Source organism: Mycteria americana, assembly GCF_035582795.1.
Source record: "Mycteria americana isolate JAX WOST 10 ecotype Jacksonville Zoo and Gardens chromosome W unlocalized genomic scaffold, USCA_MyAme_1.0 Scaffold_32, whole genome shotgun sequence".
Classification (NCBI taxonomy): Eukaryota; Metazoa; Chordata; class Aves; order Ciconiiformes; family Ciconiidae; genus Mycteria; species Mycteria americana.
Window position 1 is genome coordinate 2,131,773 of NW_027445438.1, and position 24,436 is coordinate 2,156,208.

At 53.6% G+C, this 24,436-nt stretch overlaps 1 protein-coding gene and 1 long non-coding RNA gene across 2 annotated transcripts; both read right to left on the minus strand.

Annotated features, from left to right (window-relative positions):
- Positions 1–211: 211 nt before the first annotated feature.
- On the minus strand, positions 212–23,294 carry LOC142403045 (uncharacterized). Its single transcript, XR_012773576.1, has 2 exons — positions 23,211–23,294; positions 212–647 (listed from the first exon to the last, which is right to left on the minus strand). It is a non-coding gene; the product is annotated as an uncharacterized LOC142403045 (long non-coding RNA).
- LOC142403041 (uncharacterized) lies at positions 3,986–6,981 on the minus strand. The gene is made up of 5 exons (XM_075489153.1): positions 6,929–6,981; positions 6,806–6,854; positions 6,431–6,628; positions 5,147–5,314; positions 3,986–4,327 (listed from the first exon to the last, which is right to left on the minus strand). The coding sequence occupies exons 1-5, from the start codon at positions 6,979–6,981 to the stop codon at positions 4,163–4,165; spliced, it is 633 nt and encodes a 210-aa protein (XP_075345268.1). The 3' UTR covers positions 3,986–4,162.
- Positions 23,295–24,436: the final 1,142 nt, after the last annotated feature.

The following is a 24,436-nucleotide window of genomic DNA, read 5'->3' on the forward strand; positions in this document are numbered from 1 at the left end:
TCTCTATCCCAGTATCAATCGGCCACTCACCACCCACCAGGGAACCGCGAGAGGAGTCCCCAAAGTCCTCCGGTGTGCACTGGAGTCCAGCTCGCAATCCTCCGGCAGGAGCAAGTGTCAATCGAAGTCCAATCTCGAATTTAAGAGTCCCACCTGGGTCGCCAAAACTGTTGCCTCACTGTAAAATAACTCCCAAAACACACAGAGTATATTTAGAGAGGAGACATTGCTTTATTCTGCGCACGGTGCAAGGTGGAAAATTTCCACAAATCGAGCACACCTATTGCAATTCTTTTTCAGTATTTATACATAAAAGTTAACACACCACGCCTATCTAATACATAATCATCAGACTAACTAATCATCCTCTTCTTCCATTGGTCCGTATTTTCTCCGCTTCGAATTAAAGTCACAGTAAGATTTTAATTCACTGCGCGTGCTCACAAGGAGTGTGTGTGTGTGGGGGTAGTCCTTTCATCCCCCAGTTGGGTTGGTGGTCGCGATCTCCCCCTGCCGCCTTTACCTTTCCCCTAGTTACTGTTATTCCTGTTGTTTTCATGGTTGTTGTGGTGTCCCTTTATCTTTACGGCTCTCCCGGTAAGAGGATGTTCCCATTATTGGTCTTTGAAGGGTTACAGCTTCGCATTCTTTGAGGAGAAACATAGGCTTGTTAGTAAAATATGCAGTGCCCGTACCCTCTTATCTAACTTAGGCATTATCTATTACCTTGAAGATTCTACAATTCTCACAGTCTCATATGCTAGTTTCTATTTCTAACTGTCTATGATTCTCACACTCCAGTATGCTAATTTCTATTCTAACTGTGATCCCTTCTTAACTACTAATAACTCTTATACTATTTCTATTACTATTTCTATTTTATTCTAAAATACATACTCATATACTAAAATATTCTAAAATGCATACTCATATATACACAATTCAAGGTGACAATCCGACCTGGGGGTGGAGGGAGAAGACGTTGGGCGAGTCTGCGGAGGGACCTGTGCCGTGTAGTGCTGCGACCCTGTGCATTATCAGTGCCCTCCTCCTCCCACCCTTTCCCCTCACCGGCAGGACTGAGGAGAACACCACCTGGGCCCCCATGCCCTTGACTATCGCCCTCAGAGCTCTGGGGTCATTGCCAGGGGAACCCTGGACAGTATCAAAAGCATCATCGGTGCCCAATTCTCAGCTTTCGGTCTCCTTTGCTACTGAATTTCAGTTATAGAAGACGGAATGGAACCCGCGCTTCAGTCAAAGCAACATTCAGTCCTAATCCTTCCCGACAAAAGGGTCAGGAACTACATCTCCAGCCTTACTTATTGTCCTTTTACCCTTCACATCCTCAAGGCATTGCCTTCTCTAAGGCTCTGTTTTAATCAAGTTTTACAAGACCAAGTTAACCAAGCTCACATCTACTCCATGACCTCTTTATAGCTGTTCCTGGGGTTTCCACCACACACACACACACACACACACACACAGAGAGAGAGCATCCAACAGGCTCCGTACATTTTCATCCCTTTGCACGCAGGAGTTCCAGTTCTTTGTCACTTTTATTACCAAGTGAGAAAAAATGGAGTCTAGATGCTTTTTCTCACAAGAACCTCTTATTGCTCAGAAAGAAGGCTTTTTCTCTTGAAATTTCCCCCCCCTCAAAGCGACTGGATCCCCAGATATTTCCCGACTTTCCTATCTCCAAAACGTCCTGTTCCTACCCCAGTCACTATCATTCTTTAAACCACCGACCCCCTTCAACTTCTACACGGAGGAATCTGCCTTTTAGGCTTTGTGGTGGGTTGACCTTGGCCGGCTGCCAGGGGCCCACCCAGCTGCTCTCTCGCTGCCCCTCCTCAACAGGACAGGGGGAGAAAATAGGATGAAAAAGTGCCTTCAGGAAATATCCACCTGCCGGATCCACGGGCAGCAGGGATTGCTGCCCCGGCTGCCCACCTGCCCCGGACAGCGTTTTGCCCTTTCTTAAATATGTTTTCACAGGGGCGCCACCAGCTTCGCTGAGTTGCTCAGCTTTGGCCTGCGGTCAGTCCGGTGCCTAGCTGGCTGGAACCAGCTGTGTCCGGCACAGGGCAGACCCTGGCCTCTTCTCACAGAGGCCACCCCTGCAGACCGCACCTGGAGCGCTGTGTCCGGTTCTGGTCCCCACAATTCAAAAAGAGACGCAGACAGACTGGAGCGGGTCCCAAGGAGGGCCACAAAGACGATCAAAGGGCTGGAGGACCTGCCCTATGAGGAAAGACTGAAGGAGTTGGGTCTTTTCTCCCTTGGAGAAGAGAAGGCTCAGGGGGGACCTCATCACAGTATTCCAGTACTTAAAGGGTGGCTACAAAGGGGACGGAGGCTCTCTCTTCACAAGGAGCCACATGGAGAAGACAAGGGGCAACGGGTACAAGTTGCACCAGGAGAGAGGTTTCATCTTGACACAAGACAGATGTATTATTATTTTTTTTAATTTATTTTTTTATTTTTTACACAGCAAGAGCAATCATCCACTGGAACAGCCTCCCCAGGGATGTGGTAGAGTCCCCATCGCTGGAGGTTTTCAAGGTGCGATGGGACAGGGTGCTAGATAATCTCATCGAGGCTGCCTTTCCCACAAAAGGTTGGACCAGATGGTCTTTCCAGGTCCCTTCCCACCTGGGCTGCTCTAGGATGCTACGATTCTTCAGTGGATCACTGTTTAATAACCCTTTGCTCTCTCCGGTTTGGAGCAAAGTATCGGCAACGTCGCCTGTGAGGCGAGACATAAATTCCACCAGGCGCCACAGACTTCTAAAACCTATGGCAATCGCCCAGTCTCTCTGAATGTATAAGCCGTACCTAGCCTCTTCAACGTTCCCCCGCCCCCAGAAGCGGGAACACCTTCTAGACACCTTAGGGAGTTTACACAGACAGAACAATAGATGTTACCTAGCTCAATCATTCAGTAAGCAAACACCGCGCCAGTGCAGCTTCCAGGAAACATCATATGTCAGCTTCCATCTACTTCAGGTAAATCGTTTCCATCTCCTCCCCGGGAAGATTAAATAAAGGTGAAGTCCTCGGGTTACTTACACGCCCGTGTCACCAAACTTCACCTGATCGCTTGGGGATATAGAAGAGATGAAGACGCCTCCCAGCGGGCGTCTCAGATGCCTCAGCAACACAGTGTTCAAGGGCAACGAAGGAGCGCCCTGCTTTCCCATGCCCATCTCCCTTTTTGAGCAGCTGTTAAAGACAGACAAAGTTTGCTGTCTCCCTGAGATGCAGTTTTGCTTTGGGTCTGGCTGGGATGGAGTTCACTTTGCCCATACCAGCCCTCATAGGGCTGTGCTTTGTAGTTGTAGCTAGAAGGGTGTTGATAACACACCGAGGTTTTGGCTACTGCTGAGCAGTGCTCCCACAGCATGGAGGCTGTCTCTCCAACCACCCCACCCCCAAAGCCCAGTAAGCTGGGGGTGGGCAAGAGGTTGGGAGGGGACAAAGCCAGGACAGCTGACCCAAAGTGACCAGAGGGATATTCCACTGTGCTATGGAAGCACCGCAGCTGCCATTCGGACCGACCGTTTTCTCCTACCATATCCCTCCTCACCAGAAAAGGGATAGCAACGGGGCCTTATCACACAGCCATTGATAGAGTGCTCCAACAGGAGTTGGACGCTTCCAACACACTGCGCTGTGCCGAAACCACCCTTGTATGGCATGCCTGTAGCGTCACGTACGGTATTTTCTACAGTTTTAGCAGCAGCCTACGCCGGCTTTATGTACGTTTGCGTACCACTTCCAAAAAGCTAAGAGTTTGCTTCCTACAAGACGCAGGAGACTGCTAAGCGGTTCCAGCGTCACGCTTCAAGTGACTGGGCAAATCACTGTCTACCTATAGAACACTGTTAACAGACCGAAACACTCCACATACTTACACTCCGGGGAGACACCATTTTAACTTGCAGAACTATTTCCCTCAGTAAGACGCACAAGACAGAGGTGATATCCCCATGCTAAATCTTTATTGTGCAACTGCTGCTCAAAGCTTTCATTACCTTCCGCAGACACACGTCACAAAAAATTAGACATCAACAGTGTGGCTAGACTGACGGGCAACAGATGAAATCCATTCAGTGGCGATTCGTACACGTGCAGCAACTCTTGTGGTGCAAAAATCTTAGCCAGGCGGCCAGCCCAACTGACGGCCACCCAGAATACGTAGATGTACATGACAGACAGACTGCCCACCCTCGGGCCCTTCATCCACAACCGTCCGGAATCCAGTGGTCAGGCCCAGGCGAGCAGCACGCATCTTGCCAACAATCATTAAATGCCCAAGAAGCTGGAGAAGGAAGTGCAAACCCATAAATAAATAACATAAAAAGCCACACACAAAGAGGGGAGAGGGCAGGAAGGGAAGGAACGAGAGCAGAGAACCACCCAGAGAAACCAGTTAGCCAATTCCTAGCGATTCCACCGTTGCGCTTCAAATTACTGTCTGTCCGCCTGCAACTGACATTTTCCAAGCAAAGCTACAAAGACCGATTATGCACGCTACAGGGGGAAAAAAAAAAAAAAAAAAAAAAAAAGAGCCATGCAATTTTTTTCAGGCTAGACAGTAACGGACTACAAGACAGCCACAGAAGCTAAGTTTGTCTCCGGGCTAAAGCCCCCATTATACCTTCAGGCAACATAAGCAATTCTGGCGGAAAATAAACTTTAGGCTGCCTTTTGCGTGGGTTTACAAAGCCTTTGAACTTGACTTTTAGAGCTAAAAGTGAAGCACCCAGCACCTCTCAACCAGCTTTGCCCTTCCTCACCCCTGACCTGCCAAAAACCCCAAGCCCCCTTCTCCGTATTAGAAGAAGTACTACTACTCTGACTCTAAACCATGACAATAGGCATCAGACCGCGCTCCAAAACAACACCGCATTTTGCACCAGAAGTACATACCCAGGGATGAGCATTGCTTTATAGCACTACTTTTAGTCAAAAAGCTCCATTCCATTACAAGCTAGAGGCAAAAGATTACAGCGCCAGAAAACCCCAAATAGCCTACTGTGCCCTATCAAGAGGAAAAGAGGGGATGGGAAAGAGTCTAGTAAATTAGGAACTAATTACAGGGACAGTTCAGCGTGCAGAAAGCTTCCACAGTACTTACAGATTCACCAGAATCTTCTGCTTCAGATAACCCGATAATTGGCTCCTTAGGCACGACTAGGAAAAGCGTCGGAGCTTGGGGTGAAAGATCACGGAACGCAAGGCACTGGAGGAAGAGTAAACAGTTAAAACTTAATTGGCTCCGGGGAAAGGCAATAGCTTGAGCAAATCAATATGCCCCACTGAACTCGTACAGAAGCAGATTACCAGATGCCCCAAACACAAGCCAAAACGCTGATTTCTCTTACGTGATATTAATACTTGCTATACACAAAATACAACATATTTACAGAGCCCCCTCCAGAAGTGGGATTCAGCGTGCAAGATGATGGGGGCAAGGAGACGGGCCAGTACTTCAGATTAGCGACCTCCAGTATGTTTTCATTTGGGTCGATCATTTCCTAAGCAGTTTTTCTATTCGATGCGGCCCACACAGAGGCAGGAGACAAATGGCTTAACTGAATCAGCAAAGAATTTAGTGAAGTGGAAGATCAGCGGCCATTCACTTTCCATGGTACAGGGAGCTCAAGTATCGAACAAAAGCATAATCACAGGAAGCCTGCAAGTGCATAGTACGAGTCTGCCTTCTATATTGCCTATATAAACCCTACCTTCAAAAGCAGAAGACATCCCTAACTGTTAATCTTCAGCGTTTTAATAAAAAAATTATACGCGATACTAACTTAAAGTTAACATCGTGTAGGTAACGGCTGCATTTTTTTCCCCCCACAGTCTAAGCAGCTCGCTCCAGTTCCTAGCACGTTGGGGTGCACCAGCATCCGTGAACCTTGCAAGCATGCTGTTATCACGGTCCCGCTTCACCACAGAAACAAGGTCTGGGAAGCTTTTGCAGCCTGCAGGATGGCCGGTTTCTAGACTTTTTTTTTATTTTTTTATTTTTTTTTTAAAGAAAAATAAGAAAAGCTGTAACTCTTTGCTTTAATAATCCAGTTTGGGGGCTCAGAACCAAAGCCTAGCACAGCAGAGCTGTGAAATCTCTATAATGCTATTACGAGGCACATCAAGACCTGCATTTCTCCTATGCAGAACTAACTCATTACGGTCACTACTCAGACGTTCACTGCTTGCGTACATACACACGGACACACACATACACCTGGAATCCCCGAGGAGATTGACTGCGTGTGCTTAATCTAAGGTTTCAAGACTATCATCCTACGCGAGGTAGGACCACTCCCATCCCTCGGCAGCAAACTTTGCACGACTTGCAGTGCCAAAGGCATATCACGCGGCAAACCTCTGCGGCTGCCACCGAGTGCGTTACCGTCAGAGGCCCTCCTCTACGCACGCGCGCACACGACACGGTGGGGCTGCGAACCGAGGCGAGCCGGACAGCCCCAGCAACCCAGTACGCGCCGCGGCAGCCGGGGAGGCGGGGGGGGGCACCGAAGAAGCGCCATGTTTTAGGGATGGTGCAGTAGAGAGCGCCACAACCCAGAGAGGCCCCGTCCGTCCCCCGTCCCTCCACCCACCCACCCGCAGCAGCGCCGCCACCCGCCCTGCCGCGCTCCCGGGCACCGCGCAACGGGTCCTCGGCTCAGGGCGCCTGCGAGCGCGGGGGGAGGGGGAGGGAGGGAAGGGAAGGGAAAGGGAAGGGGAAGGGGAAGGGGAACCGCGCACAGAACAAAGCCGCGGCTACCTCCTCGTCCTCGTAGATGACGTTGGCGGGGAAGCGCCTTGCCGATGATCTTTCCGAAGACAGTAGTGGCGCCACCGGGCCGGGCGGCCCGCGCCCCAATAATCTCGTCAGCCACGACAACGCCCCTTGTCGCCCCCGCGCTTCCTCCACTCGGCCAGGCCCTCCGCGGCGCCCATTGGGCCGCCAGATCGCCGCCGGCCGATCCCGCGTCCCGATTGGCTGTCTCGTCTGTCGTTTTCGCTTGTCCCCGCCCCCTTGGCGGGTCCGCCCTCGTCGACCTGGTGCTTACCGGGGCTCGGGGCGCTTGCGTGGCCTCGGGGCGCGGAGGGATCCGACCTGGGGGTGGAGGGAGAAGACGTTGGGCGAGTCCGCGGAGGGGCCTGTGCCGTGTAGTGCTGCGACCCTGTGGGCGGGCAACGAGGTCTCGGAAGAGGCTGTTGTAGCTACAAGTACTATTTCTTGTTATTTGTTACCGCATCGAGTCCACCCCAAACGTGCTTGTGGCTTTTTGGTGCTGCTCCCTCCAGTCAAATGACTGCTTTGGCCAGGCCAGGCCAGGCCAGGCCTTAACTTTTCAGAACATTTGGCAGAACCAACAGAAGTTGCTCTAAATTGGTCCCTGAAAGCCCCGCTTCAATTGCAGACGCTTCTAAGCTGCACGCCTCCTCCTGGGAGAAAATAAAATACAAGGCGTGCGTTCAGCACTGGTGGCTTGAGGGCTGCAGGGCAGATCAAGATAGGCTTTGCGCTAAGCTGGGTAGGAGGCTTTTAGGAAAATAGGCAGTGCCCCCAAAGCTGCCCAAGGGTGGTCTGTGGTGCCCTGCACCCCCGGGGATAGTGGGCAATTCGATCGGTCTACACAACTGTATTGTAACATATGTAAACCCTGCTTTCCTCTATATCGGGCTAAGGATATCCTTAGCCGCCTTTGCGGCAAGGCCACACTGTCGGCTCATGTTCAACTTTGGTGTCCACCAGGAGCCCCCCACGTCCTTTTCTGCAAAGCTGCTTTCCAGCCGGTCCGCCTCCAGCATATACTGGTGCATGGGGTTGTTCCTCCCCAGGTGCAGGACTTTGCACTTCCCCTTGCTGAACCGCACGAGGCTCCTGCCTGCCCATTTCTCCAGCCTGTCGAGGTCCCTCTGGATGGCAGCACAACCCTCTGGTGTATCAGCCGCTCCTCCCAGTTTTGTATCATCAGCAAACTCGCTGAGGGTACAGTCTGTCTACCCATCATCCAGATCATTAATCAGGACGTTGAACAGGATCGGACCCGGTATTGACCCCCGGGGTACACCGCTAGTGACTGGCCTCCAACTAGGCTTCATGCCACCGATCACCACCCTCTGGGCCCAGCTGTTCAGCCAGTTTTCAACCCACCCCACTGTCTGCTCATCCAGCCCATACTTCATCAGCTTCTCTATGAGGATCTTACGGGAGACGGTGTCAAAAGCCTTCCCGAAGGCTAGGTAGACAATATCCGCTGCTCCCCCCTCGTCTACCAAGCCAGTCGTTTCATCATAGAAGGTTATCAGGTCGGTCAAGCATGACTCCCCCTTGGTGAATCCATGATGACTACTCCTGTCTTGTCCTTCACGTGCCTGGAAGCGGTTTCCAGGATTAGCTGCTCCGTCGCCTTCGCAGGGATCGAGGGGAGGCTGACCAGCCTGTAGTTCCCTGGGTCCTCTTTCTTGCCCTTCTTGAAGAGAGGGGTGACATTTGCATTCCTCCAGTCCTCAGGCACCTCTCCCAATCGCCGTGATCGATCAAAGATTATCAAGAGTGGCTTCACAATGACATCTGCCCGCTCCCCCAGCGCTCATGCGTGCATCCCATCAGGGCCCGTGGCCTTACGTACATCCGGTTTGCTTAAGTATTCCCTGACCAGATCCTCTTCCACCAAGGGTACGTCTTCCTTGCTCCAGACTTTCCCCCTGGCCTCTGGGGCCTGGGATTCCTGAAGGCTGGTCTTGCTAGTAAAGACTGAGGCAAAGGCGGCATTCAGTCACAGAATCGGAGAATGGTTTGGGTAGGAAGGGACCTTGTAAAGATCATCTAGCCCAACCCCTCTGCAATGGGCAGGGACATCTTTCACTTGATCAGGTTGCTCAAAGCCCCGTCCAACCTGACCTTGAACGCTTCCAGTGATGGGGCATCCACAACTTCTCTGGGCAACCCGTTCTCCAGCGTCTCACCACCCTCGTCGTAAAAAAAAATTCTTCCTTATTTCCAACCTAAACCTACCCTCTTTCGGTTTAAAACTGTTACCCCTTGTCCTGTCACTACAGGCCCTGGTAAAAAAGCCTCTCTCCATCTTTCTTATAAGCCCCCTTTAAGTATTGAAAGGCCGCAATAAGGTCTCCCCGGAGCCTTCTCTTCTCCTCAGCCTTTCGTCATAGGAGAGGTGTTCCAGCCCTCTGACCGTTTTCGTGGCCCTCCTCTGGACCCGCTCTAACAGGTCCATGTCTTTCTCGTACTGGGGACCCCAGAGCTGGACGCAGTACTCCAGGTGGGGTCTCACGAGAGCGGAGTAGAGGGGGAGAATCGCCTCCCTCGACCTGCTGGCCACACTGCTTTTTACGCGGCCCAGAATTCGATTGGCTTTCTGGGCTGCAAGCGCACGCTGCCAGCTCACGTCCAATTTTTCGTCCACCAGTATCCCCAAGTCCTTCTCTGCAGGGCTGCTCTCAATGCGTTCATCACCCAGTCTGTACTGATATTGGGGACTGCCCCGACCCAGGTGCAGGACCTTGCGCTTGGCCTTGTGGAACTTCATGAGGATTGCACGGGCCCGCTTCTCCAGCCTGTCAAGGTCCCTCTGGATGGCATCCCTTCCCTCTAGAGTATCAACTGCACCACTCAGCTTGGTGTCATCCGCAACCTTGCTGAGGGTGCACTCAATCCCACTAGCTACGTCAGTCATGAAGATATTAAACAGTATCGGTCCCAGTACGGACCCTTGAGGGACACCGCTCGTTACTGGTTTCCATTTGGACGTTGAGCCGTTGACCGTAACTCTTTGGATGCAGCCATCCGGCCAAGTCCTTGTCCATCTAATAGTCCATCCATCAAATCCATCTCCCTCCAATTGAGAGGCAAGAATGTTGTGGGGGACCGTGCCAAAGGCCTTACAGAAGTCCAGGTAGAGGGCATCAGTTGCTCTTCCCTTGTCCACTGATGCAGTCGCTCCATCGTAGAAGGCCACTAGAGTAGTCAGGCACGATTTGCCCTTGGTGAAGCCATGCTGGCTTTCTCAAATCACCTCGCTGTCTTCCGTATGCTTCGACATTCCAGCGAAGTCTCCGAGGCGAGCAGCTCTGAGACAGAGGACCGCGTCGGGGGACCGCTGCTGGATCGGCGAAACCGCGGCAAAACCGCGCAGGGAAGGGAGGAAAAAGAAAAGGGAGGGCGAAGCCACCCCCCCGGCCCCTGAGCAGGAAGGCGGGAGCTCCTGATGAGGACCCGGCTCTGACTCAGCGTGGGCGGGGACGAGAGTGACGGCGGCACTTTAGAACGAGGAGAACACACTGGAACCGCCATTTCAGCGAAGTCTCCGAGGCGAGCAGCTCTGAGACAGAGGACCGCGTCGGGGGACCGCTGCTGGATCGGCGAAACCGCGGCAAAACCGCGCAGGGAAGGGAGGAAAAAGAAAAGGGAGGGCGAAGCCACCCCCCCGGCCCCTGAGCAGGAAGGCGGGAGCTCCTGACGAGGACCCGGCTCTGACTCAGCGTGGGCGGGGACGAGAGTGACGGCGGCACTTTAGAACGAGGAGAACACACTGGAACCGCCATTTCAGCGAAGTCTCCGAGGCGAGCAGCTCTGAGACAGAGGACCGCGTCGGGGGACCGCTGCTGGATCGGCGAAACCGCGGCAAAACTGCGCAGGGAAGGGAGGAAAAAGAAAAGGGAGGGCGAAGCCACCCCCCCGGCCCCTGAGCAGTAAGGCGGGAGCTCCTGACGAGGACCCGGCTCTGACTCAGCGTGGGCGGGGACGAGAGTGACGGCGGCACTTTAGAACGAGGAGAACACACTGGAACCGCCATTTCAGCGAAGTCTCCGAGGCGAGCAGCTCTGAGACAGAGGACCGCGTCGGGGGACCGCTGCTGGATCGGCGAAACCGCGGCAAAACCGCGCAGGGAAGGGAGGAAAAAGAAAAGGGAGGGCGAAGCCACCCCCCCGGCCCCTGAGCAGGAAGGCGGGAGCTCCTGACGAGGACCCGGCTCTGACTCAGCGTGGGCGGGGACGAGAGTGACGGCGGCACTTTAGAACGAGGAGAACACACTGGAACCGCCATTTCAGCGAAGTCTCCGAGGCGAGCAGCTCTGAGACAGAGGACCGCGTCGGGGGACCGCTGCTGGATCGGCGAAACCGCGGCAAAACCGCGCAGGGAAGGGAGGAAAAAGAAAAGGGAGGGCGAAGCCACCCCCCCGGCCCCTGAGCAGGAAGGCGGGAGCTCCTGATGAGGACCCGGCTCTGACTCAGCGTGGGCGGGGACGAGAGTGACGGCGGCACTTTAGAACGAGGAGAACACACTGGAACCGCCATTTCAGCGAAGTCTCCGAGGCGAGCAGCTCTGAGACAGAGGACCGCGTCGGGGGACCGCTGCTGGATCGGCGAAACCGCGGCAAAACCGCGCAGGGAAGGGAGGAAAAAGAAAAGGGAGGGCGAAGCCACCCCCCCGGCCCCTGAGCAGGAAGGCGGGAGCTCCTGACGAGGACCCGGCTCTGACTCAGCGTGGGCGGGGACGAGAGTGACGGCGGCACTTTAGAACGAGGAGAACACACTGGAACCGCCATTTCAGCGAAGTCTCCGAGGCGAGCAGCTCTGAGACAGAGGACCGCGTCGGGGGACCGCTGCTGGATCGGCGAAACCGCGGCAAAACCGCGCAGGGAAGGGAGGAAAAAGAAAAGGGAGGGCGAAGCCACCCCCCCGGCCCCTGAGCAGGAAGGCGGGAGCTCCTGACGAGGACCCGGCTCTGACTCAGCGTGGGCGGGGACGAGAGTGACGGCGGCACTTTAGAACGAGGAGAACACACTGGAACCGCCATTTCAGCGAAGTCTCCGAGGCGAGCAGCTCTGAGACAGAGGACCGCGTCGGGGGACCGCTGCTGGATCGGCGAAACCGCGGCAAAACCGCGCAGGGAAGGGAGGAAAAAGAAAAGGGAGGGCGAAGCCACCCCCCCGGCCCCTGAGCAGGAAGGCGGGAGCTCCTGACGAGGACCCGGCTCTGACTCAGCGTGGGCGGGGACGAGAGTGACGGCGGAAATCCCCCTCCCGTACAAGAGCATCTCCCAGGGAGCGCGAGCGACCAGGAGCGCGGCGAACAGGACGGGCAAACAGGGCGTGGCGCGTCAGAAGGGCGTGGCGCGGCAGTTTGCGCGGCAGTTGGCGCAGGCAGGGCGTGTGGGGAAGGCGAAGGCACCCCAGCAGCTCAAGAGGATCTGTGAGAAGTGAGTTCATTCGGTAGTCCTCATCATTCCAGAAGAAACTCAACTATGGTCCTCACTCGTCAGAAAGCGATGCCCTCTGTGCTCGCCAGAGTGGATGTGGCTACCCAGACGGAGCTGCCGGGAAAACATGCCGCCACCCAGGTCTCGGGCTGCAGGGAGTGCCTGGGCATCTCACTGTTCACACGTGGCAGCCATGTGGACAGCTGCGTGAGGTGCGACCAGGTGGATGACTTGCTTTGCATGGTGGCAGAGCTACGGGAGGAGGTGGAAAGATTAAGGAGCATCAGGGAGGCTGAAAAGGAGATCGACTGGTGGTGCCAGGCTCTGCCCCCCCGAGACGGGAACAGGAGCAGCAGCAGCCGCCAGTAAGAACCCACGATCAAGGGGATCCTCTGTCCCCCCCCCGCCGGGCTGAAGGCAGCAGCTCAGAGGAGGAGAGTGAATGGAGGCGAGTCCGCGCTCGTGGCGGCAGGCGAAGGCCCTCCTTGCCCGCCTCGCCCCCCCAGGTGCCTCTACACAACAGGTATGAGGCCCTGGAGGTGGAAGGACAGTCAGTGGAGGATGGGGACGACAGTCTATCTACACCAGAGGTGTCGCCCAGGTCAGAAGAACGTACCTCTCGTCTTACCACCACCTCCACGAGGAAGAAAAGAAGGGTTATAGTTGTGGGTGACTCCTTTCTGAAGGGAACCGAGGGTCCGATATGCCGGCCAGACCCTCCTCTTAGGGAAGTATGCTGCCTCCCTGGAGCCCGCGTGAAGGATGTCACGAGGGTACTCCCTAGTCTGGTACGGCCCTCGGACTATTACCCCCTACTGCTCTTCCATGTGGGGGGCAATGAGACTGCAACGCGAAGTCCTAGGGTGATCAAAAGAGACTTGAGGGCCTTGGGACGGCTAGTAAGAAACTCAGGAGCGCAGGTTATTTTCTCGTCTCTCCTTCCAGTGGTGGGCAGTGACACCAGAAGGAACAGAGATGCCCAATCTATTAATGCATGGCTCCGTGGCTGGTGTCATCGCCACGGATTTGGTTTTTTTGACAACGGGATGGCCTACGCCGCACCGGGTTTGCTGGCATCTGATGGGATTCATCTTTCTCAAAGGGGAAAGAGAATCTTTGCTCAGGAACTTGCAGGGCTCATTGACAGAGCTTTAAACTAGACTCGAAGGGGGAGGGGGATAATATCAGGCTTGCCCGAGAGAAGCTGAGGGGCGACGTGCCATGGTTGGAGGGAGCGGCTGACAGCGAGGACAGTCGGCCTGAGTCCTCGAGATGCGCGGGGTACGCTGGGGCACAGCTGAAGTCGAGCGGAGTTGAGCCAGGGGATACTGAGGCAACGGGAGCCAAGAGGGAAACACCAGTGAAATGCCTCAAAGCACGCAAGGGGTGTTCTTCTATGAAGGAGGCACGGACGACAGCCCAGCTGAAGTGCCTCTACACCAATGCACGCAGCATGGGTAACAAGCAGGAGGAGTTGGAAGCCATTGTACATCAGGAAAACTATGATATGGTTGCCATCACAGAAACGTGGTGGGATGACTCGCACAACTGGAGTGCGGCGATGGATGGCTATAAACTCTTCAGGAGGGATAGGCGAGGCAGGAGAGGTGGTGGGGTAGCCCTATACGTCAGGGAGAGTCTGGATAGTTTAGAGCTCGATGATGGTGATGATAGGGTGGAGTGTCTATGGGTCAGAATCAGGGGGAAGGCCAACAAGGCAGATATTGTGGTGGGAGTCTGTTACAGACCACCCAACCAGGATGAGGAGACAGATGAACTATTCTATAAGCAGCTGGGAGAAGCCTCACGATCGCTAGCCCTTGTTCTTGTGGGGGACTTCAACCTGCCAGATGTCTGCTGGAAATACAATACAGCAGAGAGGAAACAGTCCAGGAGGTTCCTGGAGCGTGTGGCAGATAACTTCCTGACGCAGCTGGTGAGTGAGCCAACGAGGGAAGGTGCCCCGCTGGACCTGTTGTTCATGAACAGAGAAGGACTTGTGAGCGATGTGATGGTTGGAGGCTGTCTTGGGCAGAGCGATCATGAAATGATAGAGTTTTTGATACGTGGAGAAGCGGCGAGGGGGGTCGGCAAAACTGCCACCTTAGACTTCCGGAGGGCAGACTTCAGCCTGTTTAGGAGACTGGTCGAGAGAGTCCCCTGGGAGGCAGCTCTTATGGGCAAAGGGGTCCAGGAAGGCTGGACATTCTTTAAGGAGGAAGTCCTAAAGGCACAAGAGCGGGCTGTCCCCAGGTGCCGAAAGACGAGCCGGCGGGGAAGAAGACCGGCCTGGCTGACTAGAGAGCTCTGGCTCGAACTGAGGAGAAAGAGGAGAGTCTATGACCTCTGGAAGAAGGGGCGGGCAACTCAGGAGGACTACAAAGGTGTAGCGAGGCTGTGCAGGGAGAAAACTAGAAGGGCCAAAGCTGAGCTAGAGCTCAGTCTGGCTGCTGCTATAAAAGACAACAAAAAACACTTCTTCAAATACATTAGCAGCAAAAGGAGAGGTAAGGAGAATCTCCAGCCCCTAGTAGATGGGGGAGGAAACACAGTGATCAAGGATGAGGAAAAGGCTGAGGTACTTAATGCCTTCTTTGCCTCAGTCTTTATTAGTAGGGCCGAATGTTCTATGGGTACCCAGCCCCTGGAGTTGGAAGATAGGGATGGGGACCAGACTGGAGCCCCCATAATCCAGGGGGAAATGGTGAGTGACCTGCTGCACCACTTAGACACTCACAAGTCTATGGGGCCTGATGAGATCCACCCGAGAGTGTTGAAGGAGCTGGCAGATGTGCTCACCAAGCCCCTTTCCATCATTTACCAGCAGTCCTGGCTAACTGGGGAAGTCCCTGCTGACTGGAGATTAGCGAATGTGACACCCATCTTCAAGAAGGGCCGGAAGGAGGACCCGGGGAACTACAGGCCTGTTAGCCTAACCTCGGTGCCGGGGAAGCTGATGGAGCAGCTCATCCTGAGTGCTATCACACGGCATGTAGAGAATAACCAAGGGATCAAGCCCAGCCAGCACGGGTTCAGGAAAGGCAGGTCCTGCTTGACCAACCTGATCTCCTTCTATGACAAGGTGACCTGCCTAATGGATGAGGGAAAGGCTGTGGATGTTGTCTATCTAGACTTCAGTAAAGCCTTCGACACGGTTTCCCACGGCATTCTCCTGGAGAAACTGGCTGCTCATGGCTTGGACGGGTGTACTCTTCGCTGGGTAAAGAACTGGCTGGACGGCCGGGCCCAGAGAGTGGTGGTGAATGGAGTTTACTCCGGTTGGCGGCCGGTCACAAGCGGTGTTCCCCAGGGCTCGGTGTTGGGGCCAGTTCTGTTTAACATCTTTATCAATGATCTGGACGAAGGGATCGAGTGTACTCTCAGTAAGTTTGCAGACGACACCAAGTTGTGTGGGAGTGTTGATCTGCTGGAGGGTAGGCAGGCTCTGCAGAGGGACCTGGACAGGCTGGATCGATGGGCTGGGGTGAATTGTATGAGGTTTAACAAGGCCAAGTGCAAGGTCCTGCACTTGGGCCACAGCAACCCCATGCAACGCTACAGGCTTGGGGAAGAGTGGCTGGAAAGCTGCCTGGCAGAGAAGGACCTGGGGGTGTTGGTTGACAGCCGCCTGAATATGAGCCAGCAGTGTGCCCAGGTGGCCAAGAAGGCCAATGGCATCCTGGCCTGTGTCAAAAATAGCGTGGCCAGCAGGACTAGGGAAGTGATTGTGCCCCTGTACTCGGCACTGGTGAGGCCGCACCTCGAATACTGTGTTCAGTTTTGGGCCCCCCACTACAAGAGGGATATTGAGGTACTGGAGCGTGTGCAGAGAAGGGCAACGAAGCTGGTGAAGGGTCTGGAGCAGAAGTCTTATGAGGAGCGGCTGAGGGAGCTGGGACTGTTTAGCCTGGAGAAAAGGAGGCTGAGGGGAGATCTCATCGCTCTCTACAACTACCTGAAAGGAGGTTGTAGAGAGGTGGGGGTCGGTCTCTTCTCCCAGGTAACAAGTGATAGGACAAGAGGAAATGGCCTCAAGTTGCGCCAGGGGAGGTTTAGACTGGATATTAGGAAATTTTTCTTCACCGAGAGGGTTATCAAGCATTGGAACAGACTGCCCAGGGAAGTGGTTGAGTCGCCATCCCTGGAGGTATTTAAAGGACGGTTGGATGAGGTACTTAGGGATATGGTGTAGTGGTGGTTTTTGGCAGTGTTAGGTTTATGGTTGGACTCGATGATCTTAAAGGTCTTTTCCAACCTATATGATTCTGTGATTCTGTGATTCTGTGACATAGCTTCCAGGAGGATCTGCTCCATGATTATACCGGGCACAGAGGTGAGGCTGACTGGTCGGTCGTTCCCAGGGTCCACCTTTTTAAAAATGGGTGTGATATTCCCTTGTCTCCAGTCACTGGGGACTTCGCTTGACTGCCATGACTTTTCAAATATGATGGACAGTGGCTTAGCAACTACGTCTGCCAGTTCCCTCAGGACCCTGTGTGAGAGACTGAAAGAGTTAACGTCTCAAACATTGTGGCGAGGCGAGGCGCTATTTGCATGGCGATGGCAGGTCGGCGAGCACGGGGTGGGGGAGACCGGGAGAGCGCGTCGGAGGACGCGCGGTTCCGGGTTCCGACGGACCTTACCATCTATGGCCAGAGGTCACACAGAGTTTATCTGAGGAAGGGGCTTGCGACCACCCGAGAGACCCCTCGTGACCACCCCCTTCCCCCAGCGCCTGCGCAGAAGATTGAGAACTTTCTAGAACAAGAACCATGTAAGTCCTCAAGGGGCGTACCTGGAGGCGGGGATTAGCGTATAAAAGACACGCCTCCCAGGGAACCGCGCGCGTGAGCCCCCACCACCGGAGGATTGCCACGCCTGTCATCGTGGGATCCAAGGGTGGTGATACTTTTCCTTTCTCTATCCTCCTCTCTTTTCCTTTCCTTTTCTCGCTTCTCTCTCCCTCTACTCTTCCAATATATGTAAGTTTGGGATAAATTGTGGCGGGTTGCCCGGAAAATAGCTCCGTTGCCAAATCGCCTCTGTTCGTTTGTTGGGCTTGCCAGTTCGTTAAGTTTGTCCGTTTGTGGAATTCGCCAGTTAATAAAGATGCTGGCCAGACTGTTCCTCTGGGTCATTGTTGTGACTCTACCGGCCACGCGGCTCTGCCGAGCAGAGATCGGCCTTTGTCGGTACACAAACCGTCAGGGAATCAAAAAGATTCACCCATCTCGCAACCCACCGAGTGGGACGAGACACCCTGGGATGCATCTCGTCAGGTCCCATGGACTTGTGTATGTTCAGGTTCCTCACGTGGTCTTGAACGGGATCGTTTCCTACGATGGGAGGGACTTTGTTCCCCCAGTCCCTGCCTTGAGGTTCAGGGACTTGAGAGATGTGGGAACAGCGATTGCCAGTGAAAACGGAGGCAAAACAAAATCGTTGAGTACCTCAGCCTTCCCCAAGTCGGTTGTCACTAGAGCTCCTGTCTTATTTATTGGGGGGGGGTGGCATGGGGGTGGTGTACGTTTTCTTTAGTCTTCCTTTTCCGGCCAACGCACCTGTAGAAGCCCTTCTTATGATTCTTCACATCCCTTGCCAAATTCAGCTCCAGCTGTGCCTTAGCTTTCCTGGTCCCATCCCTACACACCCGGGCAGCATCCCTATATTCTTCCCAGGACGCGTGTCCCTGCTTCCACTCACTATGCGTTTCCTTCTTGCGCTTCAGCTCGACCAGAAGGTCCTTACTCAGCCATGCTGGTCTCCTGCCTTCCTTGCCTGATTTCTTACGCGTGGGAATCGAGAGCTCTTGTGCCCTACGAAAAACGTCCTTAAAGAGCTGCCAGCTCCCTTCTGCTCCTTTATCCCCGAGGGCAGTTTCCCAGGGAGGTCCCATCCACGAGTTCTTTAAACACCTGAAAGTTCGCTCTCCTAAAATTCAGGGTCTTGACTTTACTCTTGGCCCGCGAGCGTGATGCTTCCGGTAGTTGAAGTAAGAACGCTTTGTCAACATCCTCCCCTATAGTAGACACCAACCACGAGGTTTCCTTTGTTGGCTTGGCCTCTAATTTTCACCCATAAGCTCTCAACCTGTTCATCGCTGTCTTTCAAAGACAGCTCTGTGCAGTCAATCCTTTTTTCTTTTTTCCATAGCGGGCAACCCCCCCCCCCCCGCCTCTCCTTCCTTCTGAACAGTTTATAGCCATCGATTGCAGCCCTCCAGTCGTGTGAGTCATCCCACCAAGTTTCAGTGATAGCGATTAGGCCATAGCTTTCCAGCTGCACAGTGGCTTCCACCTCCTCCTGTTTGTTACCCGTGCTGCGTGCATTGGGATAGAGGCACTTCAGCTGGGCTGTCGACCGCGTCACCTTTTTGGAGGCTCAAGCCCCAATTCCTTTGCAGCATTTCTCAGGTGTTCCCCTGTTGGTTCCTAATGCATCAGCAGCCCCTGGCTCCTCTCTGTTGCTCAAACCTCCATCGCCTTCCCCCGCTGGGTCTAGTTTAAAGCCCTCCTTGTAAGTCTGGCCAGCTTGTTGGCGAAGACCCTCTTGCCCCGCTTGGTCAGGTGAACCCCATCAGCTCCCAACAGACCTGGCTTCTCAAAGGTAGATCCATGATCTACCTTTGCCAAAACCTTGAGTATGGCACCAGCTACGCAGCCAGGCGTTCCCCTGTTCAATTCGTCTCCTCCTTCCTGGACCCCTTCCTCTGACTGGGAGGTTACAGGAGACCACCACCTGTGCTCCTGATCCTTTTAACATTGCTCCGAGGGACAGATGGTCTTTTTGGAGCCTCGTCTTTTTGACGAGGCTCTAAGTTGCCTCGTCAGACCCTACGCGGAATAGTAGGAGCAGATGATAATCTGTAGGGCTCACCAGGCTCGGCAGCCTCTCAGTGACGCCACGAATGCGAGCTCCTGGTAGGCAGCAGACTTCTCTAGAGAAATCGTCTGGATGGCAAATGGGTGCTTCGGTGCCTCTCAGTAGGGAATCTCCAATTACTAATACCTTACGTGCTTTTCTGGTGGCACCGGTTCTAATGCGGGTGGGTGGTTGGGTCAGCTTTGCATGGTTGCCCTGCTGTCTTGTCCCTCCAGCAGATATCGGGGTGGTGGAAGTCCCCCGTGAGGACCAGGGCCTGCGAACGCAAGGCTGCTCCTATCTGTCTGTAGAGGGCCTCATCCGCTTGTTCTTCCTGGTCAGGCGGCCTATAGCAGACGCCCGCTACAATGCCACCCTTACCCGTCTTCTCTTCAGTCCTTTACCCATGAGCTCTCGGTCGGCTCATCAGCCATCCCCAGGCAGGGCTCCATGCATTCCAGCTGTTCTCTCACATGAAAGGGCCACTCCCCCTCCTCATCTTCCCGGCCTGTCCTTCCTAAAGAGCCCCTATCCCTCCATTGCAACACTCCAGTCACGGGAGCCATCCCACCACGTCTCCGTGATCCCAACAAGATCGTAGCCCTGCAACTGCACACGCATCTCTGACTCCTCATGCTTATTCCCCATACTGCGTGCGTTAGCGTACAGGCACTTCAGAGAGGCACCCCAGCGTGTCGACTCCCTAGAAAGGGTTTTGGGGATTTCTCCATAATGGTGCCTTGAAGGCACTTCCTTGCTTACATGCAAATGCTGGAGGTGACCCTGCTTAAGCCCCGTTTTGTTGATTTTGTGATCCCTTCCTGTCACATCACCCCCTGCCCTTTGCTCAGTGACCCTGTCCGTCACTGCCTCGCAGGGCTGCTGGTTACTCTCTCCCTCCCCCCCCATTCTTAGTTTAAAGCCCTCCTCATGCGGTCAGCTATCCTACTGGCAAAAATACCTTTGCCCCGCTTAGCGGGTGGATCCCCTCTCTCCCAAGCAGACGCTGATCCACAAACAGGGGCCCATGGTCACAAAACCCCAAACCCTGTCGCCAGCACCAGCACCGCAGCCAATTATTGACCTGCATTATCAGTGCCCTCCTCCTCCCGCCCTTTCCCCTCACCGGCAGGACTGAGGAGAACACCACCTGGGCCCCCATGCCCTTGACTATCGCCCTCAGAGCTCTGGGGTCATTGCCAGGGGAACCCTGGACAGTATCAAAAGCATCATCGGTGCCCAATTCTCAGCTTTCGGTCTCCTTTGCTACTGAATTTCAGTTATAGAAGACGGAATGGAACCCGCGCTTCAGTCAAAGCAACATTCAGTCCTAATCCTTCCCGACAAAAGGGTCAGGAACTACATCTCCAGCCTTACTTATTGTCCTTTTACCCTTCACATCCTCAAGGCATTGCCTTCTCTAAGGCTCTGTTTTAATCAAGTTTTGCAAGACCAAGTTAACCAAGCTCACATCTACTCCATGACCTCTTTATAGCTGTTCCCGGGTTTCCACCACACACACACACACACACACACACACAGAGAGAGAGAGCATCCAACAGGCTCCGTACATTTTCATCCCTTTGCACGCAGGAGTTCCAGTTCTTTGTCACTTTTATTACCAAGTGAGAAAAAATGGAGTCTAGATGCTTTTTCTCACAAGAACCTCTTATTGCTCAGAAAGAAGGCTTTTTCTCTTGAAATTTCCCCCCCCTCAAAGCGACTGGATCCCCAGATATTTCCCGACTTTCCTATCTCCAAAACGTCCTGTTCCTACCCCAGTCACTATCATTCTTTAAACCACCGACCCCCTTCAACTTCTACACGGAGGAATCTGCCTTTTAGGCTTTGTGGTGGGTTGACCTTGGCCGGCTGCCAGGGGCCCACCCAGCTGCTCTCTCGCTGCCCCTCCTCAACAGGACAGGGGGAGAAAATAGGATGAAAAAGTGCCTTCAGGAAATATCCACCTGCCGGATCCACGGGCAGCAGGGATTGCTGCCCCGGCTGCCCACCTGCCCCGGACAGCGTTTTGCCCTTTCTTAAATATGTTTTCACAGGGGCGCCACCAGCTTCGCTGAGTTGCTCAGCTTTGGCCTGCGGTCAGTCCGGTGCCTAGCTGGCTGGAACCAGCTGTGTCCGGCACAGGGCAGACCCTGGCCTCTTCTCACAGAGGCCACCCCTGCAGACCGCACCTGGAGCGCTGTGTCCGGTTCTGGTCCCCACAATTCAAAAAGAGACGCAGACAGACTGGAGCGGGTCCCAAGGAGGGCCACAAAGACGATCAAAGGGCTGGAGGACCTGCCCTATGAGGAAAGACTGAAGGAGTTGGGTCTTTTCTCCCTTGGAGAAGAGAAGGCTCAGGGGGGACCTCATCACAGTATTCCAGTACTTAAAGGGTGGCTACAAAGGGGACGGAGGCTCTCTCTTCACAAGGAGCCACATGGAGAAGACAAGGGGCAACGGGTACAAGTTGCACCAGGAGAGAGGTTTCATCTTGACACAAGTCAGATGTATTATTATTTTTTTTAATTTATTTTTTTATTTTTTACACAGCGAGAGCAATCATCCACTGGAACAGCCTCCCCAGGGATGTGGTAGAGTCCCCATCGCTGGAGGTTTTCAAGGTGCGATGGGACAGGGTGCTAGATAATCTCATCGAGGCTGCCTTTCCCACAAAAGGTTGGACCAGATGGTCTTTCCAGGTCCCTTCCCACCTGGGCTGCTCTAGGATGCTACGATTCTTCAGTGGATCACTGTTTAATAACCCTTTGCTCTCTCCGGTTTGGAGCAAAGTATCGGCAACGTCGCCTGTGAGGCGAGACATAAATTCCACCAGGCGCCACAGACTTCTAAAACCTATAGCAATCGCCCAGTCTCTCTGAATGTATAAGCCGTACCTAGCCTCTTCAACGTTCCCCCGCCCCCAGAAGCGGGAACACCTTCTAGACACCTTAGGGAGTTTACACAGACAGAACAATAGATGTTACCTAGCTCAATCATTCAGTAAGCAAACACCGCGCCAGTGCAGCTTCCAGGAAACATCATATGTCAGCTTCCATCTACTTCAGGTAAATCGTTTCCATCTCCTCCCCGGGAAGATTAAATAAAGGTGAAGTCCTCGGGTTACTTACACGCCCGTGTCACCAAACTTCACCTGATCGCTTGGGGATATAGAAGAGATGAAGACGCCTCCCAGCGGGCGTCTCAGATGCCTCAGCAACACAGTGTTCAAGGGCAACGAAGGAGCGCCCTGCTTTCCCATGCCCATCTCCCTTTTTGAGCAGCTGTTAAAGACAGACAAAGTTTGCTGTCTCCCTGTGATGCAGTTTTGCTTTGGGTCTGGCTGGGATGGAGTTCACTTTGCCCATAGCAGCCCTCATAGGGCTGTGCTTTGTAGTTGTAGCTAGAAGGGTGTTGATAACACACCGAGGTTTTGGCTACTGCTGAGCAGTGCTCCCACAGCATGGAGGCTGTCTCTCCAACCACCCCACCCCCAAAGCCCAGTAAGCTGGGGGTGGGCAAGAGGTTGGGAGGGGACAGAGCCAGGACAGCTGACCCAAAGTGACCAGAGGGATATTCCACTGTGCTATGGAAGCACCGCAGCTGCCATTCGGACCGACCGTTTTCTCCTACCATATCCCTCCTCACCAGAAAAGGGATAGCAACGGGGCCTTATCACACAGCCATTGATAGAGTGCTCCAACAGGAGTTGGACGCTTCCAACACACTGCGCTGTGCCGAAACCACCCTTGTATGGCATGCCTGTAGCGTCACGTACGGTATTTTCTACAGTTTTAGCAGCAGCCTACGCCGGCTTTATGTACGTTTGCGTACCACTTCCAAAAAGCTAAGAGTTTGCTTCCTACAAGACGCAGGAGACTGCTAAGCGGTTCCAGCGTCACGCTTCAAGTGACTGGGCAAATCACTGTCTACCTATAGAACACTGTTAACAGACTGAAACACTCCACATACTTACACTCCGGGGAGACACCATTTTGACTTGCAGAACTATTTCCCTCAGTAAGACGCACAAGACAGAGGTGATATCCCCATGCTAAATCTTTATTGTGCAACTGCTGCTCAAAGCTTTCATTACCTTCCGCAGACACACGTCACAAAAAATTAGACATCAACGGTGTGGCTAGACTGACGGGCAACAGATGAAATCCATTCAGTGGCGATTCGTACACGTGCAGCAACTCTTGTGGTGCAAAAATCTTAGCCAGGCGGCCAGCCCAACTGACGGCCACCCAGAATACGTAGATGTACATGACAGACAGACTGCCCACCCTCGGGCCCTTCATCCACAACCGTCCGGAATCCAGTGGTCAGGCCCAGGCGAGCAGCACGCATCTTGCCAACAATCATTAAATGCCCAAGAAGCTGGAGAAGGAAGTGCAAACCCATAAATAAATAACATAAAAAGCCACACACAAAGAGGGGAGAGGGCAGGAAGGGAAGGAACGAGAGCAGAGAACCACCCAGAGAAACCAGTTAGCCAATTCCTAGCGATTCGACCGTTGCGCTTCAAATTACTGTCTGTCCGCCTGCAACTGACATTTTCCAAGCAAAGCTACAAAGACCGATTATGCACGCTACAGGGGGGGAAAAAAAAAAAAAAAAAAAAAAAAAAAAAGAGCCATGCAATTTTTTTCAGGCTAGACAGTAACGGACTACAAGACAGCCACAGAAGCTAAGTTTGTCTCCGGGCTAAAGCCCCCATTATACCTTCAGGCAACATAAGCAATTCTGGCGGAAAATAAACTTTAGGCTGCCTTTTGCGTGGGTTTACAAAGCCTTTGAACTTGACTTTTAGAGCTAAAAGTGAAGCACCCAGCACCTCTCAACCAGCTTTGCCCTTCCTCACCCCTGACCTGCCAAAAACCCCAAGCCCCCTTCTCCGTATTAGAAGAAGTACTACTACTCTGACTCTAAACCATGACAATAGGCATCAGACCGCGCTCCAAAACAACACCGCATTTTGCACCAGAAGTACATACCCAGGGATGAGCATTGCTTTATAGCACTACTTTTAGTCAAAAAGCTCCATTCCATTACAAGCTAGAGGCAAAAGATTACAGCGCCAGAAAACCCCAAATAGCCTACTGTGCCCTATCAAGAGGAAAAGAGGGGATGGGAAAGAGTCTAGTAAATTAGGAACTAATTACAGGGACAGTTCAGCGTGCAGAAAGCTTCCACAGTACTTACAGATTCACCAGAATCTTCTGCTTCAGATAACCCGATAATTGGCTCCTTAGGCACGACTAGGAAAAGCGTCGGAGCTTGGGGTGAAAGATCACGGAACGCAAGGCACTGGAGGAA

Excerpts from the sequence above, each read along its gene's own strand:
- LOC142403041 (XM_075489153.1), bottom strand. The coding sequence starts at position 6,981 with ATGGGCGCCGCGGAGGGCCTGGCCGAGTGGAGGAAGCGCGGGGGCGAC. Across the intron at positions 5,315-6,430 it reads GTAGAGGAGGGCCTCTGACG|TTTGCTCAAGCTATTGCCTT; the intron begins GTAACGCACTCG and ends GGGGCATATTGA. Across the intron at positions 4,328-5,146 it reads CAGAAGATTCTGGTGAATCT|CTTCTTGGGCATTTAATGAT; the intron begins GTAAGTACTGTG and ends TTCCTTCTCCAG.